The sequence below is a fragment of the Suillus fuscotomentosus genome (assembly GCF_016647785.1).
Source record: "Suillus fuscotomentosus strain FC203 chromosome Unknown F5891scaffold_84, whole genome shotgun sequence".
Classification (NCBI taxonomy): domain Eukaryota; kingdom Fungi; phylum Basidiomycota; class Agaricomycetes; order Boletales; family Suillaceae; genus Suillus; species Suillus fuscotomentosus.
This window is the reverse complement of record NW_024539596.1, coordinates 1-21,016: the sequence shown is the minus strand read 5'-3', so window position 1 is coordinate 21,016 and position 21,016 is coordinate 1. Positions and strand designations below refer to the sequence as shown.

Below are 21,016 nucleotides of genomic sequence, written 5' to 3'. Positions count from 1 at the left end.
GGCTAAATGATTGCCGGGTAGGGTCCGAGGTTGGATGCAACTTCCCAGAAGTATTCAGTTTGTTTCCGAAGGAGTTCTTGTTAGATAAATTGACAAACAACTAAGGGAGGACGTTACCTTTGCCTGTTGCTGTATGTTACCATTGCTATATGAATTGTTATCTTCACTGCTATGCCATGCTTAGGACGACAAGGAAGTGATATAAGATGGACTTACCCGGACCGAGATTCACTATATATCCCAACAACGTGTGAGAAATGCAGTACTGGAAGATCCTCCACGAAGTATGTTGACGAAATCTAGTGACCTCTTGAGGCATCAGGGAGACATCCAACAACACGATCCGACCTTTTCGAACGGTGTTTGGAGGGACGCTCCTTGAGCATCACGACCTGCCTACGGGTCTATGGTAACTCCTCCATCACTAATCACATGTACTTCAACTCGATTCTGTCGAAGAAAGACACAGTAGTTGTTTTCCCTGCTGGCTGGTGCTTGAACATCACGAGGAAGACGCCTCACTGGAGCGAAATGATATAACAATTTGAATGACGACATGTAATTGCGTGAACATTTGCGTTCCTGTAGCAACCCACTGTGCGTTTCTCAGATGGAGGTTAAAAAAAGTGGTTTGGGAGCGCGTCGGCTAGCCTTCGTATTTGATGGTTGGTTTGGTAGCGGAACGGCAAGAAGCGAGAGAAGAGGACAGGACGTGGGACTATATCGAGCTCGTGAGATAGCGGGAAGCTCATGAGCAGTTGACAGGAGGCGGTAATTAATGGATGAGGCATTGAATACTGAGTACTTGAAAGTACCGACGGTGAGATAGAAATTTGCGGGGCACTTGCGTGACTATAAATAACCTAATCACGTGGATAGAAGCTCAACACACGTGACAAAAATGAACCGCGACTTGGCCTAAAGGTTTCTTGAACCTATACGTTTTCCTGGTTCCAGTGTTCACTAGGTTCACTGCTTCTTCTTATTCACTTACTTTTCCTGTGTTACACGTTTGTGATTCAAAAGCAAGGTGCAAAGTTACCTTCATTAACTCTTATTACGACTACTTCTCCGCAACGAGGGTTCCATACGTCTGTACAGCTCATGGCTGCCACTCAACAGTTACCTTCATGGATGACACTGGCAACTACCGTATATACAAATGCTGCAGGTCAAACTATAACCAGCGAAACCACCCTCCAGCTTCCACTCACTTACTACGGTCCAAGTGTGAGTGTCTGCATTCGTTGATACCGCCAGCGTCGCCTTTGCCCTCGGAATAGTTATACACTAGTTCATCATATTGACATCCTTGCCCTCTAGATTCCCTTGGGCAGTGATGGTGCTTGGACCTATGGTGGTCTCACCTCACCAGCAGCATCAACGTCTTTTCTAACGACTTCGTCCACTGCAACATCTTCCACCTTTACCCCAACATCCTCTGCGACACCTACATCCTCTGCGACACCTACTTCCTCTACGACATTTACTTCCTCTGCGACACCTCCTTCCTCCTCCTCCTCCTATCAGTCTACATCTACGTTTATCTCATCGACTTCTACTTCTACATCGCCTTCTACCTCTGTCACATCAAATTCCTCTTCACATGCGACTGCTTTATCCAAAGGAGCCCTCATCGGTATCATCATCGGTGCCATCATTTTGTTTATCCTCTTGCTTCTGCTGTTCATTTGGTTCGTCCGTTGGAACTCCCGTCGAAGAGACTCTAGGGCTATCACACCTATATGGACAGGATGGAATGTTCTTACCCCTGATCCAACCGGCGACGAGGAGAATCGTCCAGCTGGTCTGGGTTCTCCTCGCGATAGCGGTGACGATGAAGCAGATTCTTTCCTCCGTCGCAGCACTGCTACAGAGCCTGAACGCCGTCCACGTCCAGTATCTTCTCTTCCCCCCGGCGCTGCCCCACCCTATATTGTGGGAAGCACCGGCTCTGACAGAACAAGGTCTTCCCAGGCTTCGACAGACTATGGCGTCGTCCTACCTGGTTCAGGACACTTTGGACAGGCCTACAGTGGTGATGGCATCCCTGCTCACGCTAGCAGTGAAATGCTAGGCCACATCGTGCCTCCTGGTGAGCTCCTCCGTATTACAGATGAGGAAGAGCCGGAGGACATACCCCGACCACGCATGTACAGCTCAAGCCATCCCTCTCTGCCCGAGCACATCGCGCCCCTGCTCCCACCCCCACCTTTCGAGGGTGCTGCTACTCGCAAGCCTTCAGACCGTTCCCTACTCAACGAAAAGGAAAAATCCGTCCGCAGTGCCTCTTACCCAACGAGCGACCTTGAGGACTCAAAAATCTTCACTGCTCGCCGGGTACGCGTCCAGGAGCTCGGTTCCCGCAGCCCGCAAGATGACGACTCCACGAATACCCAGCCTGTTGCAGGACCCGCCAGCTGGCGCAACTCTTTCTCTCGTCTGCGAAGGAGCTGGTTTGGTTCCTCCTCATCTCGCAGCGGATCAAACTCGCGCAAGGGATCAGATAAAGACGCCGAGGCAGCCCAATCCTTGCTCGGTCGCAGGCTTGGTGTAGGCTATACCCTTGCAGGAGAACGTCCGATGTCGAGCGTGAGCGCTAAGAGCGCCGTATCTGGGAACACAGTGTACCACGACGCAGTCTCTCGTATGGGTACTCCTGTTTCTCTTCCTTCAAGAGCAATCACGCCTGCGAGTCAGAGGGGAAGCGCAGTTCCTGCAACGGACTTTGCACCTCCTATGCCGAGTGGAGCACCCCCAGCATATGATGATCCCTATGATTTGATGGGTAGTAGGGTCCCCAGCCCGTTGTCTCCCACAGGCGTTGACGTCCTGGATACACCAGCACCAGCTCCTTTTTCATCCGCTTCGACGAGCGGGAGACCTTTGCCGCCAGGTCTTGTCCCGTTGTACAGTCGCCATGCGTGGAGAGACTCGTTGTCTGTGATCACGGGCTCGTCAAATGACGCAGGTATCACAATCGATGTTCTCGATGCTGAGCCGCCGCGAGCAGGTGACGGTTGGAGGAACTTAGCCGGTGGCCTCCTTGGTGTCAGTGCAGGACCAGACCCAAGTGAACAGAGAACCCCGTTTGGAACTGTGAGTTTGGAGATCACTGTTGAGAATATTGGATTAACGATGCTTATTGATACAGCCCCAATTCATCCATCAAGGGAATCCCTTGGTCTCTGAGCGGGGGTCTTTGCATTCTATGCGTTCATACCTAAGTCCCTACTCTGCGCGGTCATCTTCAGGCTCAGCACCTGCATCCTCAGCACGCGTTTTCAATCTCTCAGGGTCCAATTCTTCTCGTCCTTCTGCAAATTCTGCCCACTCGCGCGTAGCAACCACGTCCTCTGCGTCGTTGAACTCTGGTCGACCGTTTGGTCCTATCTCACCATCTGTGAGCGCATTTGGACACGCAGATCCTTCGCGGTACATGTCCCACACCATTGAGGAAAATGAAGACCAGTTCGCGGAGCCAGGCAGCCGCACGTCGATCCTTGGTCCTATGCCCTCGTTCTCCACTCGTTCGATGCTCTCCCAACCAACGATCCGTAGTGTGGGTGGCACAACGGTAACGAGCGATGACACAGAGATGACAAGAACGACTGTCACTTCGGGTTCTGAGGATGTAATAAGCACGCCTAGAACATGGTTTCAAGAACGACTGAGGGCCGAGATTTGAGATAACCCAGCGCTATAGATGAGTTCTCTTCCAAGCGCTGGGGCAGGGCTATTCTATAGATGTGACTTTTTTCCTTACTTATTCTTGTTGCTTCATCGTACCTTTTGCGATACCTCCACTTACTTTTGCGATCCCTATCATACTCGATCTTCTACGTTCGTTACGAAGATTATGATCACCTCCTTACTTACTGCTAAGTACTGATGTCCGGCATACGATTCTTGTACAGTCTGGTGAATGATATAACGGTCATTCATAACGCCATAAGCACATCAACAAAACCCACTCAGGTCTTATGAGCCTTTGACTGGCTTAACAAGGCCATAAGAGGTGGCTGTAGGCCTAATATAATAATAACTAAGGAACAAGATACAACCGGAAGTATGGTGTGGTGTATTATCTTCGGAAATTTCATATAGGTACGAGATCAGTCAATAAACTCATGTAAAAAATGAATCCCAAAGAGACAGACCCAGCCAGAGCCAACGCTCCGAACCAAGCAGCTTTGGTTTGACCTAAGTCTACACCATCGAGCTCGACAATGTAATAAGCATATTGGACCCCTCTCCCCAACACACTTGAGTTGCAATAACAATTATCATAGATATCTGTAAACTGCAGCATCCCCGCTGCAATTATCCAAATTGCATTGACGATTGCCACCAACTTCCCTCCCCATCTCAAAAGGTTTGATGCTAGCTTTACGAGCCTGAGGGTGGTAGATGAGAAAGGACTCCTGGGTCTGTCCGAGTATGAAAATGCGTAGTGCGACAGGATGCTCGACATAACGAGCATTGCCCATACTACAGTTGCAAGTGCGCCATACATGAGGTAACCGAGAGATCTACAACCAAGGCCCTGGCGTGTGCCGCTAATCAGCAACAGACGCAGATAAGCTCACATCAAATAATGCTTACCACAGTTGGAGTGAGATACACAACTATTACCGCAGATCCAGTTGTTGCCCATTGCAAAGCTAGTGGCAGCAGCGAGGCCACGAACATGCGAGAGAACATCCCTGTCGCCCAGGGGCTCCGTACCGCGTATAGAGGAAGTCTGCAATAAGCATTGACTTCGGACGCGTTGCCCTTCCTGTTGCCGGGTTCAATAAAGTTCCTTCTATTCGAGTTCATCCATGTAGCACCAGTCATGACCGGTCTGTGTAATTTAGCATTGTTGGAGGCTATTCGAAAAGCATTGAAGACATCCTCCGCAGACCGAGACCATGAAATGGCCCTGGCATAGTTATAGACGGGCGGTGTTAACATTTCGTCGTTAGACGAAGGATTTTCAATATCAGTATCAATGGATACTGCTCGCATTTCCGAATGATCGGAAGCCTTTACAACAACTCCATGATCGGTGGCCACAAATGCCATTGCATCTGCGTTTTCCATGGCCTTTCTAACGCGTGCGTAATCGCACTTCGGGGACAGTTGCAGCCAACCTATGACGATTGGGATAAGCCACAACCACACCGATCCCGTCCCTTGGCCGTTGGAATTGATGTTGGAGGAGACATCGGCTAGTGAGCTAGCGACTGTCAGTAGGTAGGCGATAACAACCCATGCAATGGATGTGGCAGATGCGATGGACCAGGTATGAGTGTAGTCGAGAAAACCGGAAATGCTCGGCCACCATTCATCATTCTGTGGCAGGACGACGAGAGAGCTCAGCAGCGAGTCTAACCATATGAGGAAGGCGCAACTATTAGAAGCGCCGCACCAGCAACTTTTTTTTTTCAAGTCATTTCTTCCACAACTTGTATCTATCTAACTAACCCATCTTGTAGCCCTCGAAATTCTGCATCACCCGCACCAAAATTCGGTTTAAAATAATTGTGTTAGTGTTGACTTTTGCCCTCAACAAAAACTCGTGGTTCCCATGTGCTTTACACTTTTCGTGTGCCTCCTCTACTCTTACCACGACCTCTGGCTACCCCGGTACCTTGCAGGGTGCTTACCCTGCACCCTGTGATGATCCTACACCAAAAATCTCGCTGCCCGGCCCTTCCGTTCTCGATTTATGGCCCCAACATCGATCTGGGCGCCCTTTTAGTGAGGGGGAGGGTAGGTGAGGGTGTAACTTTTTTTCATTCAACTCTCTTGACTAACCCTTCTGGTGTCCTACTCTACAGCATTCTACCATCCTCCCGCACCAAAAATTTCGCTGCCCGGCCCTTTCGTTCTCGACTTATGGTTATGAGGCACCCTAGGATCCACCTAGGATCAATTTTGTCTCAGCTTTTTACTCAGCTATTCATTTAATAATGGGAGTCCAGGACTCCCTCTGTGTGTGGGCCCATCACTCACTATGTACTTCACAGCTGTTCATTCAATGATGGGAGTCCAGGACTCCCTCTGCATACAGGCCCATCACTTACCATGGTACTTCACAATGTTCCATGCAATGATGGGAGTCCAGGACTCCCTCTGCACACAGGCCCATTACTCACCATGGTACTTCATAATGTTCCATGCAATGATGGGAGTCCAGGACTTCCTCTGCACACAGGCCCATCACTCACTATGTACTTCCCAGTTGTTCATGCATAATGGGAGTCAAAGACTCCCTTTGTGCACAGGCAGCATAACTATTGCCACACTTCTCCATACAGTGTCATACTTTGTTACATATATTCATCGAATTCATAAGATCACTATTTTATTCTACAGCTGTCCATGGAGTGGTGGGAGTCCAGGACTCCCTCTGTGTATGGGCACATCATCCACTATGCACTCCACAGCTGTACATCTACGTGTGTGGACCCCATTGACCACCATCTACTTATAGATGTCCATACATAGTGGGAGTCCAAGACTCCCTTTATATATGGGCACATTAAACTACCATATACTCATAGATGTCCATGCATAGTGGGAGTCCAGGACTCCCTCCGTGTGTGAGCACATTAGCCACCATGTAATCACCATGTACTCCATAGCTGTCCATGCATGGTGGGAGTCCAGGACTCCCTCTGTGTGTGAGCACATTAACCACCATGTAATCACCATGTACTTAGCTGTCCATGCATAATGGGAGTCTAGGACTCCCTCTGTGTATAAGCACATTAATCACCATGTAATCATCATGTACTTAGCTGTCCATGCATAGTGGGAGTCCAGGACTCCCTCTGTGTGTGAGCACATTAACCACCATGTAATCACCATGTACTTAGCTGTCCATGCATAATGGGAGTCTAGGACTCCCTCTGTGTATAAGCACATTAATCACCATGTAATCATCATGTACTTAGCTGTCCATGCATAGTGGGAGTCCAGGACTCCCTCTGTGTATGAGCACATTAATCACCATGTAATCACCATGTACTTAGCTGTCCATGCATAATGGGAGTCTAGGACTCCCTCTGTGTGTGAGCACATTAACCAACCACCATGTAATCACCATGTACTTAGCTGTCCCATGCATAGTGGGAGTCCAGGACTCCCTCTGTGTATGAGCACATTAATCACCATGTAATCACCATAGCTGTCCCATGCATAGCGGGAGTCCAGGACTCCCTCTGTGTATGAGCACATTAATCACCATGTAATCACCATAGCTGTCCCATGCATAGCGGGACTCCCTCTGTGTATGAGCACATTAATCACCATGTAATCACCATAGCTGTCCCATGCATAGCGGGACTCCCTCTGTGTATGAGCACATTAATCACCATGCAATCACCATAGCTGTCCCATGCATAGCGGGAGTCCAGGACTCCCTCTGTGTATGAGCACATTAATCACCATGTAATCACCATAGCTGTCCCATGCATAGTGGGAGTCCAGGACTCCCTTTGTGTTGTGAGCATATTAATCACCATGTAATCACCATAGCTGTCCATGCATAGTGGGAGTCTAAGACTCCCTTTGTGTTGTGAGCATATCTAAGAAGTAAAGTGCGATGGTCTCAGGAATGTTCGGGCGCTCACGTATTTCATCTATCTCGAGTATTTCGCCAATGGCCATGTGGTTTGTGCTTAGCTCACTTAGTCTCGATTTGGCAACTCACATGGTTTTTTCACGTGTTTTCGAGTGCCAACTCAAATAGCATTGCCCTTTGGGAACTTAGCATGACCTTGGTAACTGTCTATGTACATGACATTAAATAATGAAAAAGGATGTATTTAAGCCGGGCAAGGCAGATATGTGGTTAGATTTATGTTTGTTCTCCACTGTAATTGTCATGGTAGTATTTATATACATACAGCAAATACTTAATACAATTGCAGACAGGGGGAAAATAAATATGAGATAAAAGAGATTGGGAGATCAATGACAGAAGATTATGAAAAATAACAAAAAGAGAGGAAAAGACCACTTAGAGACTCAAAAACTAGAGAATAAGAAGACGGGAGACAGGAGACAGGAGATGGGAGATGGGAGATGGGAGATGGGAGATGGGAGATGGGAGATGGGAGATGGGAGATGGGAGATGGGAGATGGGAGATGGGAGATGGGAGATGGGAGATGGGAGATGGGAGGACATGGAGAATTAAATATATTTAATGATACTGTTACATATTTTGTAATTTTACTTTTTGTCAAAATCCCACTCAAAGAATGCAGAACTGACTGATCTTATGTGGTGTGGTAGATTGTACAACTACTAATGGTCCTCAAATCAAATTTTGACACTTGGTCCCTCCACGTCCTTTAGTGTTTTACCCTCTCCCACTGCTACACCATCTGCTAGTGCCCATGACACACCTCTCACTATAGGTCTATCCTCTGCTGGCGCTTATGATGTACCTTCTCAGACCCAAACACATATCAGATCCTCAGTTTTATGGATCTCTCCATTGACCCACAACTCCTTCAAGCTCAGACTCCTGCTCCCCCCTTCACACCCTCTCAAATACACCTTCTCGGACTGCACAATTCCCATAATATCACTGAACTGGGCAATTTTGCTCCTGACTCCAGGAGTGGCCCACTTAATGTCCCCCTCAGAAATGCACTAGACTATCTTGACAACAACGAACTCATGCTTGATGATACTGGTATCCTCAGTAGCCCTCTACAGGTCACAGGGACAAAAAACCACTTTGCTGCATCACCCTCACCTCCTCCTGATCCCCCCTCCCCCCAGTCATCCAAATTTCTATCACACCCCCATTGTCTTTATATGACACTTACTCAGCATTTGATGCTCACAAGCTGTCAAACCATGGGGCATGACATAAAGGGCCGGCAGGCATGGCCTGCAGCACGTCTACACCCTCCTTGACGACACACAATATCACATCATCATTAAACTACCCTATCTCTCCAACCCTGTAGACCTTGCTGCCAAACAGTAGGGGCAGCTTGAAAAGAAGGCAAGGTTGGTGTAAAGAGTTGATTCTGTGTAGGCTCTGTGAAAGATGATACCTTAAAGACTTAATGTGTGAGTGTGATTCAACCCAAAGAGACTGCCTATAGAACTATCTCTTGATATAAAATGCAAGGGATTGTCTTGTTAAGATCAAAGAGGAGAGAAGAAAAAGATACCTATAGTGCATCCAAAGTTCTGAAGGATTGTCCAAAGTACCGAAGTACTGGTCCAAGTGTGGTCCAACATCAAGAAATGAAGGTCTGAGGTTGTGTAAGATGTCCAAAAAGCTTCTGGTGAAACAACAAGGTTTCCAGGGATGGATATAGTAGGTATGTTAAAGTATAAGACTTGCGCAGTATAACTTTTCAAAGTCCATCAAAAGACTTAAAGATATCAAGAAGCAAAATGGCAGTAGTCAGGCCAAAAAATCGTTTTGAATGAACAAAGAGATCAATTACTGCTATGCTAAGGTTCTAGGTATTCATCATGTCAATGCTATCTGAACTGGGAACATCTATGAATCCCATCAAGTTGAATTTCTCTTTGTTAGGTTGATAGTGGATGGTAGGTTGCGTAGGTTGACGGCTACATGCTTGAGACCCTAACCCTAATCTAGGGTTTAAATTTGTGGTGGGAGGGAGAGAATTTCCTTGTGTGGAAGAATTAGGGTTGTCAGTGTACTGATGGACGGGGTGTGCAGGGTTTGCAGGGTTGAGTAGCGGCTCCCTGAGGGGACCGTGCATGCACTGTGACGTGACACTTACATTTTATGCCCCCTGCTCAGCAACGGCTCCCTGAGGGGACCGTACATATACCTGCATGACACAGTGTGAACACTCCCCTAGGTAATCAACTACCAAACCAACCAAACTAACAACAGTATGTAATATCTTAGTGTTGTTGCAGCTGAATATACTTCCAATGCACTGGACGGCTCCCTGTGGGGACCGTTGAGATCTTGAGACTTACCTGAGTGAGAATTACCCAGCATTGCGCTAGTGTTACAGAAATATTAGTTACGTGTATGATTACTACTACATTGCTACTGCTCAGATGCACAGTGATGATGACCGGCTCCCCGAGGGGACCACACTGTTGGCCTGCGCTACAACTGCTAAGACGATGCATATTGACCATCACCGGCTCCCTAAGGGCACCGCACTGTTAGCCGCCATATTGCAAGTTCACGTGACTTGCTGGCACTGCGACATGCTGCTCATCGGCATAAGATGAGACGATATGAGCGAGCTGTAGTTGATTGGCTTGAAATGCCTATGTCAGCTGCATGATCAGTGGAGATGACAGAATTGTGACTTATCAAGGTTATCTTGAGTTTAGTTGAGGTTTCATGCGCGCCATGGTGAATGGTTGGTTTGGTGGTCTAGACCGTCTCTTATTGTTAGGAACATGCGCTGCTGATTTAATTGTTTCAGGATGGATGGGCCTACATTCAGGTGTCTTCGACGGTGGGCTTCTACCTACCTACATTGTGACGATCGCTCGGCTACAGGGTCCCTAACCCTCAACAAGAGGAATTTGTTACCGATCGACACCTGGACGAATGGGGCAAGAGAAGCGCTGCCTCATGCCCACCTGCAGGCGCCGGCTCCCCCAGGGAGCCGTTCCCACGGGCAGGATAGCGTCGAAGTTGCCCCATTCGTCCAGGTGTCGCTCGGCAACAACTTCCTCATGTTGAGGGTTAGGGACCCTGTAGCCGAGCGATCGTCACAATGTAGGTAGGTAGAAGCCCACCGTCGAAGACACCTGAATGTAGGCCCATCCATCCTGACACAATTAAATCAGCAATGCACGCAGCGAGGACGGAAGAAATACAAACACTCAACATCCATTGTATCAGCAGCTCCCTCAGGGAGCCGTTTAGCCCATCAGTCAAGCGGATATTAAAGACACGAGTAGCGCTCACCTACCCATATTAGGCAACTGACATCCTTGAACGACCCTGAGGCTGATGGGGAATCCCAATGTAGACATCGAGCTGGGCACAATTACCACGTTCCTGAAAATGTAAATTTTGAGGGTGTTAATTTATTGAACCGCGCGTGAGTTATAAGTCTCAGTGACGACAAACAAATCACCCACCAAACCAACCAACCAACCAACCAATCAACCAACCAAATCAGCAACCAGCAACCAGCAAAACAAACAGTAAGTGATTACACCCAGCGGGTCAGTAGCGCTAATGCATGCCTGACGCACCAGGCTATGAGCCATAATCTTCAGAGCGCTGTCTTGATGCTCCTCGTGTCCGGCAGAGACTGGATTTTTGAGGACGAATCCGGGACTCTGCAGGAGGTGTTTGGCCTCACCGAGAAGCTGTTCGACGAACCGAACAAGCATCTCAGCGACAGCGAACGGGCGTCGATTAACGCGATGATCGAGGCCATCGGAAAGAGGAAGACGTCAGAAGCACGCTATAAAGTTCTCGAAGGGAAGAGCGAGGGAGGGTGGAGCGCAGGACGGGCTGCTTTTAAGAAATGGTTTACGAAGCAAAAGGTTAGTAGCCTCATGGGTCAACGTATTGACGCAGTATACAATTCTTTGGGTGTCGCACCTATGCAACTCATCAACGAGGGACTCGAGCCAGGAGAGGAGTTCCCGAGCATATTAGATTCTGAACGCGCCAAGGAGGACGTGCTGCTCGCGGTTGCCGGGGATCACGCGCTGGAACGTGTACCGCGTGGTGATTTTCGTGATGCCATCACGGGCATCAACCACCATGCATGGGAACGTCACCGCAAACGCTTCAGGCGTGCTCTGGACGGATTGCCCAACAAGAAATTGGCAGCGCTTACAGCTGTGAAAGGTGAGTGGTTGTGTGAGACGCAAATGAGATGTCACTCACTTGTGTTGTTGGCAGTAATTGAAGACGCACATGAGGTCACTGCCCAGCAGCTGCGAGAGGCGACGAGGGCCGTCAAGGCGCTAAGCCAGACAGTTGCGTGGTTCCCTGCGGAACAGGACAAAGTAGGCGAGTACGAAGAATTCTTAAAGGAGGTCGTCGTTGTTGCGGTGGCCAAGGTCAGGAAAGTGGCGAAGGAGAAGGTCACAGTGAAGACGGACAACACACCTGGCCGTGCGTAGTGCGGTCCCCTCAGGGAGCCGTTGTTGTGTAGACTCACCTCCGTCAACAGGTAAACGTGGTGCTCAACGTGCGCGTAAGGTGAAGACGGACTCGCTCGTTGCTGCTGGCGACGTTGAGGAAATCTGGGCGCTGTACGTCCAACTGTTTGAAACTGAGCCTGGTTCGTTAGAGGCCCCGCAAGACGAGGAGGATATCGACAACAGCGGAAGAGCTGCCTGGCTCGCTGATTCAGAAGACCTCGGCGTGGATGGATGGCGGGAGATGGACAACGACAAGTTGAACCATCTCCTGCAGTTTCCAGGGGGAAAGCCGGCACTTTTCGCCGAGTATCGATCGAAAACAGGGTTGTGCGCTTGGGATGAGGCGTCGGCGTCAAAATTCGTGCATGACAATGAAGACATGGAGCCTTTGGCACTCCTGTGGCATCAACGAGTTGGAGTCGCCGCGATGGTCGACAAGATCTGGTCCGCGAAGAAGTCGGATGAAGAGGTGCCAGGTATCCTGATCGCTGACGAGGTTGGCGTTGGGAAGACAGCTCTTACAATGGGCTTCATCGCCTTCCTCATTGATGCCTTCTGGGTGCAGGAGGTCAAAGCCGGTCGAGGGAGACCTGAGGGCGTGACGTCAAACATTAACCTGGAAAATCTGCGCTCTGCGCCAATTCTTGGTGAGTGATTAGTTCTTTGACGGTCCCCTGAGGGAGCCGTGTATGACCTACCAACTGTATGTTGCTGCTGCTGTTGTTGTGGTTGTTGCTGTTGCTGTTGGATGTAGCAGTCCCCTCAGGGAGCCGGGTAAGACCTACCAACTGTATGGTGGTGCTGCTATTGCTGGAACCCCGCAGGGAGCCGTCTGGGATCTGACTTCCGTAGCCCTGGATGTTGCTGCCGTTGTCGCACTTGCGATATTTGGTGACTGTTGTCTGGCCGGTCCTCCCAGAGAGCCGTTATTTGACATTGACTTACCATAATCTTCCCCACAGCCGAACGCCCGTTTTTTGCAGCACTCGATGCGATCCCCAACCTCCCTCACGTCATCATCGTCCCCAATTCCCTGTACAATCAATGGTATTCAGAACTGCGCACATTTTTCGCGCCCAAAGCTGTCGAAATTTACAAATATCCTACCGCTGAGAATGAGTTCGGCGAGTTCTTCAGTGGTCCTTGGGCGACGTCAGCCACTCCCTTCATTCACCGCATCATATTAATCAATCACTCGGTAAGTTAACCCACCTCTCATTTGGCGCAAGTTCTCACTTACTGCCAGGTCATGTACACGAGCGGCAAAGTATTCGACACTCGCAAAGGTGTCGCCGGCCACAACAGCAACAAAGCATCCGATGACACCCGCTCTATCAAGCAACGCAAACAGGCCGCCAAATCCATCTGGGCTGGGCGAAAGTTCCTCACAGTGTCCATCGACGAGGTACACGAGATCCGCAACCTCACTGCCGGGTTCTACGCGACCCTTGAGGTCACCAAGGCATCAACAGTGAAACTCCTGGCGTCTGGCACGCCGTTGTACACTGGTCCAATGGTAAGTCACACACTTAGTTAGTTGCGTAGCACTCATCGCATCATTGTCAGGACCTTTGCAACGTGGGCCGTTTGGCTCGAATCCCCTATTTCATGGGGAAGCCAGGCGACGAGCGAGACAAGGAGCACGTCAAGGCACTTCGTGCGGCGCGTCGGACGTTGACGCAGGAAGACAAAAACGATGCAGCTGCGCACACCGTCCGTTTGCTGGCAGGAGGGGCGCCCAGCAACGACGACGACGAACCCGAGCCTGAAGCAAGGATCCGCATTAGAACGGCTACCAACAACTGGATAACGAACATCAAACGTGGCTTCCGTGGGCGTGTCATTCGACGGACGGTAGACTCGAAGATGTTTGACGGCAGGAAGATCAACGACACCTTGATCCCATACAAGATGGTCATTCTGGCCGTCCAACTCAACGAAGCGGAGGTGGTAGTGAATCAGAGCGTCATGGACCAAATTACTGGCTCGTACGTATGCGGCTCCCTGAGGGGACCGACTGCTGACAGACGTACAGATCAAGTGCTGCAGCGCTCGATGAGACATCTAATTTCAACACGGTGAGTCGCCGGCTCCCTCAGGGAGCCGCACGCTGATTGCAGCTTAGAAATTTTACCTCGACGGTCGCACGAAAGTTGGCTTCCCCCATCACACGTCCCCCACCTACCCTATCGTCAGGTCACATGATGAGTGGGACAAGGTAAGGTCTACCAAAGTCGACACGTTGATCAAGCTCCTGGGTTGGCAGTTGGAATCGGACGACCACCATGTATTCCCTGTCGACGAGGACGACACATTGACCGAGGCTGCCGTTGCCGCGAAGGCACTCACTCCACCACCGCCCAATCAACTCGCCGACCCTGTCCCTCCATCTCTCCCTCCCGTTCCTAACGCCAAATATATCGATATGCCGGATCTCATGACGAAGGGCACGCGCAAGATATTGGTGTACATCGAGTTCCCAATGATGGCCCCTCTCCTCATATCCGTGCTTCAGTTACACAACATTCATCCACTCGTCATTCATGGTGGACACGGTGCCGAAGAGCGCAACGAGATCGTCCTGAAGTTTCACTCAGACCCGAACGCGAGAATTCTGATCTTCTCAAGTGTTGGTGCTGTCGGCCTCAATCTCACTGCCGCGAGCGTCGTCGTTCTTTTCGTGAGTTGTCCATCTCGTCACTCACAACTCTCACTATCACACAACTTTACTTACGACTTACAGGATCAATGCTGGTCGCGCATGCTCGTCAATCAAATCATCGGACGCGCTTGGCGGCTTGGCCAGCAAAAGGAGGTCGTCGTCTATAATATGGTTGCATTGGGGACAGTCGACGTCTTAATGCTGCATCATGGCGAGGGTAAAGGAAATATGTTGAGGCAGTTCTTGTCTGCCAATCAAGGTACGCGTTAGTCGCTTGTCGTCTTCGTTGTTGCTTACACTACGGATCAGGCCTTGTGAAGTCAATCAAGTCCGCAGTGGATGGCCACGCGCCCATCGAAGATGACGACGATGACGATATCCGCATCTTGGACTCACCCCCCGCGACTCCAGGTCCGTCAAAGCCACGCAAGAAAGGCGTCAAAGGCGGCAAAAAGCGCGTGACACGTAACATCGCTCAGACTGGCGACGAGGATGGCGACATCCTCGACCTTACGAAGATGGGACTTGATGATGCTGATGAGGAGGACGAGGAGAACGAGGAAACAGATGGGGCGACTGCCAAAGGTAAGGGCAAGGCGAAGAGCAAGGCACCCGCCAAGCCAAAGCCCAAGGCAAAACCGAAGCCAAAGTCAAAGGCAAAAGGGAAAGGCAAAGGGAAGGCCACAGGTGAGGAGGCGGACAGTGACGATGTAACGTCCTTCAAGAGTGCGAGCAAATCAAGTGCGACCACTAAGTCGACCACCGGTCCCCTCACGGAGACGCCTGTCATTGCCGCTGCGTCCAGCTCAACGGGCAATGCAGATGTGAGTGCTCGAGGAGACGACTCACAGAAGGATGGTGGTGCTCCTGCGTCTACGCAGGCTGATGCTGGCAACGCGCCAGCTTCATCCAGCGGTCCCCTGAGGGAGCCGGACAGTACAACAGCCAGCGCACCTGCATCAACAGCCGCTGGGCCTGCAACTGCTACGCCACCTGCACCACCAGCACGAGCATATCCCGCCACAGCTGCAACAGCTGATTATAGGGCCTTTTTCTATATATGTTAGGGTTAGCTATGGGTTTTTTTAAGGCTTAATAAATGATGATGCCTCTACTGGAACTGTTCCAGTGGAGGCTAGTTAGGTGAAGTTAGTAGTTAGTTTAGTTCGTTAGGTTGCCTCCACTGGAACGCTTCCAGTGGAGGTTGGTTTGGTTTGATTAGTTAGATGCCTCCACTGGAACTGTTCCAGTGGAGGTTAGTTTGGTTGTCAGAATGAATGCCTCCACTGGAACTGTTCCAGTGGAGGTTAGTTTGGTTGTCAGAATGAATGCCTCCACTGGAACTGTTCCAGTGGAGGTTAGTTTGGTTGTCAGAATGCCTCCACTGAAACTGTTCCAGTGAAGGTTAGTTTGGTTGTCAGAATGCCTCCACTGGAACTGTTCCAGTGGAGGTTAGTTTGGTTGTCAGAATGCCTCCACTGAAACTGTTCCAGTGAAGGTTAGTTTGGTTGTCAGAATGCCTCCACTGGAACTGTTCCAGTGGAGGTTAGTTTGGTTGTCAGAATGCCTCCACTGAAACTGTTCCAGTGAAGGTTAGTTTGGTTGTCAGAATGCCTCCACTGGAACTGTTCCAGTGGAGGTTAGTTTGGTTGTCAGAATGTCTTCAGTAGAACAGTTAGAGTTAGTTAGTTAGAGTTGTCAGAATGCCTTCACTGGAACAGTTCCAGTGGAGGTTAGTTTGGTTGTCAGAATGCCTTCACTAGAACAGTTTCAGTGGAGCGTTAGTTTGGTTGTCAGAATGTCTTCACTGGAACAGTTCCAGTGGAGCGTTAATTTCATTGTCAGAATGCCTTCACTGGAACAGTTCCAGTGGAGCATTAGTTTGGTTGTCAGAATGTCTTTACTGGAACAGTTCTAGTGGAGCATTAGTTTCGTTGTCAGAATGCCTCCACCGGAACAGTTCCAGTGGTTAGTTAGTTTGGTTGTCAGAATTCCTCCACTAGAAGGTTAGTTTGGTTGTCAGAATGCCTTCACTAGAACAGTTCCAGTGGAGCGTTAGTTTGGTTGTCAGAATGCCTCCACTGGAACTGTTCCAGTGGAGGTTAGTTTGGTTGTCAGAATGTCTTCAGTAGAACAGTTAGGGTTAGTTAGTTAGAGTTGTCAGAATGCCTCCACTGGAACAGTTCCAGTGGAGGTTAGTTTGGTTGTCAGAATGCCTTCACTAGAACAGTTTCAGTGGAGCGTTAGGGTGGATTAGTTAGGGTTAGTTTAGTTGGATTCATTGATACCTCCAAAGGTTCAGACATTTGAAGGTTAGTTCAGTTAGTTATTTATATTCTAGAATAACTTGCAAAGGAAGATGAGAAAATTATGTGTTAGCTACAACGTGAACTTAGAGAAGGTCATAAGTATCAAATAGACTATGAAAATAATGTGACTACTGTGTTGGGTGTCAGGGTACTCGGAGCATTGGAGTTAGCATTTGTCAGTATTTTGCATTTCATGGTTCATGTTTCGTGGTTAACGAATCAGGCGTCAGGGACTCACTATTCAGAACAGTGTTGAGTCCCAGGTCATGAGCTCCGAGTCCCGAGTCCCGAAACCCACACTCAGCAGTTGCCGAGCTCCGAGTCGCCGAACCCCGACCTCCGAAATTTGGGACTCGGGACCTGGGCATCCGGGACTCGGATGTGAGATTTTTGAATGCATAGAATATGTTACATCTTGTATACAATGAAGACTGAATGGGACTACACTCCTTTTCCTTTCCTCAATTTCTCTAACATGTCAGTGTACATCTTCACCTCTCCCATCTTAGCTTCGATGCCCTGATCTTGCTCCTCCAGCAATGCTTCCATGTGTTCTTTGATGAACCTCAGTCCCATGAGTGGTGGAGTCAAAGTGTTTTTCAACTTCTCTGGAAGTACCAAAGCATCATCCTCAACATTAAGCTGAAACAGATAAGTCATCAATCAAGGTAATTCAGCTGACATCTTACCGCCCAATACTGGTAGTGAGAGACGCAGGAAGCCATTATTTCATCCCACTGCCATGGTTGATCAGGGATTGTGGTGTTTCCCATCCACCATGGACATGTATATGTGAACACAATCCGGGACGGATGTCCTGCAATTGGCTCATCATGAAATGAAAGGAGGTGGAATGAAAAGACGTTGTCCGGAACCGTGTTCCAGGTGAGCATGGGATAAAACTTAAGGATATAAGCGACAGGGACCAGAAGAACCGACACAATATTCTGTGAAGCGGAGTACTGCAGGAGTGGTGTGACAAATATCTGCTCAAATTCTTAGCATTGACCAACAGAGTCATCAGGGCAGTGGTAACATACATTCATCTCCCATTGCAGCCCGGCTTTAAAATACTTGATCCGGTCAGCAGTTAGACCATTGTTGGCAGCTTCCGTCCGATATTGAGAGATGCATGCATGGACGCGCGATCCAGCCATTGCCAATGTGCAGCAAATAGTTGCAAGGCTCAGCTTCAGAGGTCGTTAATGGCTGCCGGCATTCAGAGTGCCAGAAGTGGATGCATGAGATGCAGACATGGCTAATACAGGACTATGGCGCTGGCAATACAAGTGAAAGATGGTGAAGATGTGAAGATAAGAATCACTGATGGATGGATACAAAATTCAAACTCCGACATGGGCTGACCCGGACAATTCCCGGGCCTCAATTATGTATGTGGAAAAAGGGACTTCATGAGAAAACAATGTTCATTCATCTCCAGCCTCTATCAACACATTTTGTAGGTCTTGAAAAGCTGCCTGCGCATCCTGTGCCAGCGATGAATACATTTGGGATTGCCTTCCGGCGTAGCATCCGTGACCCGGAAGTCGTTTCTCCAATGATTCCTGCATGTGCTCGCCCCATATGGTTGTTTTTCAAATGCAATCCTGCATCTCTGGGATCCCCGCCCAAACGGACCCGAGGGAAGTCTACCACCAGCCAGACGCATTCCAAGACACCTGCCCCTGCTCCATCCAATGCTCCATCTCCCTCCCAGTCAAGGGCCTGAACTCGTAGTTAATCTCGTGGCCCTTCCCGAACTCCGGCCATCCCTGCTGCAACCACACCCCAGGTGCAGTCACGTGGTCGCAGCAAGACCATCACTACCAAGAAGACACCTGTTCCTGCACCTGTCCCTGCACCTGTCCCTGCACCTGCGCCAGCTGGTAAGTCACCCATACTTTTGATGACCAGCTGACCTAATTTTTTACTTAGCAGTCAGGTCTTCCAGCATCGCAGTGCCTCGTGCAGCACTCGATGTTCCCATGCCGGATCTCCATTCCATGGCAATTGCGATTCGGGATGGTGCAGCTCGCATCGCTATTCTTGAGGCTCGGGTGCAGGAGCAGGACGCTAAGATTGATACCCTGCAACGCCTCCATGAGAGCCTCCGGCGCACAGTGGTCGACCGGCACCCTTCATTTTCACTTCCGGACACACTGGCCGATGGAATAATGTTGCTTGGTCAAGGAGGTCCCCCCCCGTCCATGTCACCCCTCCCCTCCGCACTTTCCAACCTCATTGATTTGGACTTTTCAGTCATGCAACCTACACCCTTGACGCCTGAGCATGAATCTGCTGTGGTAGGTCCCATGGTTGAGCCCACCCAAGTTCAGCCTGAGGGTCCACAATCCTCTGGTGAAATTGATCTCCCTGATGAACCAGGCAACCTCCTGCCAGAATCCCAGAGTGCCGGGTCTCGGGTATCGGGTGTCCGGAACTCGGAACTAGGTATGTCTAAACAAAAATATATTGCAAACATGGGTAAGTCAATGTGTTGTCAATCTACTCAATTGTAAATTAAATTGTATTGATCTCCCCAAATTCTCCCAAGTTCCGAGTTCCGGACACCCGATACCCGAGACCCGGCACTCTCAGGTTTCGGGGTTCGGGGGTTGGTACATCTCGGTTTGGGGTTTGGCACTGAAAATTTGACATATATATTTTTGTGAGTGTTGTGCTTCTGGTGTCCATGCTTAGAAATAGGATTTGTTGCACACCAGGGTTCAGGTGTGGGGTTTTTCCACTTCAGTCCTGGATTATTGGTCAATGCCACACATGATAGATTCATGTTTTTGTGCTTAGGGGTTTAGATTTGGTGGTTGATGGTAGGTATATGCACTGATAGTGTACATGTATCCTATGTGTTTGATTCGCTGGTGGCTACATCAGCTGTATGTCTTGATGGAACATATCTAGGCTCACCCATATATGTAATACACCCCCGTCGGCCCGCCCGTCTATGTATTATCCCCCACGTCGGCCGACCCGTCTATGTGATACATCCTATGTTGGCCCACCCGTCTATATAATACATCCTACATCGGCCCATTCGTCTATATAATTATACCCCACCTCGGCCCACCTGTCTATGTAATAAATATTTTATAGCACCCTCGGCCCACCGGTCTATTTGATATCCCTTTCATCGGCCCACCCGTATATGTAATACATTCCACGTCGGCCCACCTGTATATGTAATACACCCTACGTCAGCCCACCCGTCTATGTAATATTCCCCTACCTCGGCCCACCCATATATGTAATACACCCACGTCGGCCCGCCCATCTATATAACAATATTTGCCTTACATCTCTCTTCAGCCCAGCTGTCTATAATATCCTACTCTACATATTACCCAGATGGGCCCACCCATCTCCATGAATGATCATATTCCCCTGGCCCATCCGTCAACATTAAGGATATATATCATTGGCATACATGGGCCCACCCGTCTCCATCGGAAATAATATGAGTCCCGGCCCATCCGTCATCATCGAGAATATACACAACATGGGCCCATGATCAGCTGGCCCGTCTCATACGGGATATTATGGAGGTCGGGTGGCCCGTATAATACGGAATTTGTCACTGAAGGGGCTCGCCAACCTTACTTTTCGTAGTTGCAGGCTGTGACAATGCAAGTGACTGATTGAGCTCATTGTAGCGTTGTTTGAAGATGTTCTCGGCACAAGCAAGCACGTCATCGAGCAAATCCGATGGCCAGTGCTTTTTGAAGTATGCGAGTTTGGCTGTCGGATCAAGTACTAGTATGGTAGAGTATGTTAGAGTCAGAATGATTGGAATAGAAAACGACAAACACATGGCAATAACATAGGCAGCAGTGTCTGTAGTTTTCTCATAATATTCATCTAACTTCTCTGCTGCTGCCTTGAGTGCACCGGCAAACCGAA

The 21,016-nt window shown here is 49.4% G+C and overlaps 4 protein-coding genes across 4 annotated transcripts; 2 read left to right on the top strand and 2 right to left on the bottom strand.

Moving 5' to 3' along the window:
- The first annotated feature begins 937 nt into the window (after positions 1–937).
- Positions 938–3,955, top strand: F5891DRAFT_1176148 (uncharacterized protein). Its single transcript, XM_041365752.1, has 3 exons — positions 938–1,230; positions 1,324–3,099; positions 3,155–3,955. The coding sequence occupies exons 1-3, from the start codon at positions 1,105–1,107 to the stop codon at positions 3,686–3,688; spliced, it is 2,436 nt and encodes an 811-aa protein (XP_041219695.1). The 5' UTR covers positions 938–1,104; the 3' UTR covers positions 3,689–3,955.
- Positions 3,956–4,099: 144 nt separating this feature from the next.
- Positions 4,100–6,146, bottom strand: F5891DRAFT_985242 (uncharacterized protein; the record flags this gene model as incomplete). Its single annotated transcript, XM_041377564.1, has 7 exons — positions 4,100–4,546; positions 4,606–5,395; positions 5,652–5,730; positions 5,847–5,910; positions 6,001–6,014; positions 6,072–6,120; positions 6,144–6,146. The coding sequence occupies 7 exons, from the start codon at positions 6,144–6,146 to the stop codon at positions 4,100–4,102; spliced, it is 1,446 nt and encodes a 481-aa protein (XP_041219694.1).
- Positions 6,147–11,230: 5,084 nt separating this feature from the next.
- Positions 11,231–15,859, top strand: F5891DRAFT_985241 (P-loop containing nucleoside triphosphate hydrolase protein; the record flags this gene model as incomplete). The annotated part of the gene is made up of 12 exons (XM_041377563.1): positions 11,231–11,831; positions 11,886–12,101; positions 12,160–12,777; positions 12,885–12,904; positions 12,955–13,039; positions 13,093–13,328; positions 13,377–13,646; positions 13,697–14,118; positions 14,166–14,208; positions 14,256–14,810; positions 14,874–15,051; positions 15,102–15,859. The coding sequence occupies 12 exons, from the start codon at positions 11,231–11,233 to the stop codon at positions 15,857–15,859; spliced, it is 4,002 nt and encodes a 1,333-aa protein (XP_041219693.1).
- Positions 15,860–17,542: 1,683 nt separating this feature from the next.
- Positions 17,543–18,258, bottom strand: F5891DRAFT_1195529 (uncharacterized protein; the record flags this gene model as incomplete). The annotated part of the gene is made up of 3 exons (XM_041368144.1): positions 17,543–17,743; positions 17,791–18,087; positions 18,142–18,258. The coding sequence occupies 3 exons, from the start codon at positions 18,256–18,258 to the stop codon at positions 17,543–17,545; spliced, it is 615 nt and encodes a 204-aa protein (XP_041219692.1).
- Between the last annotated feature and the right edge of the window lie 2,758 nt (positions 18,259–21,016).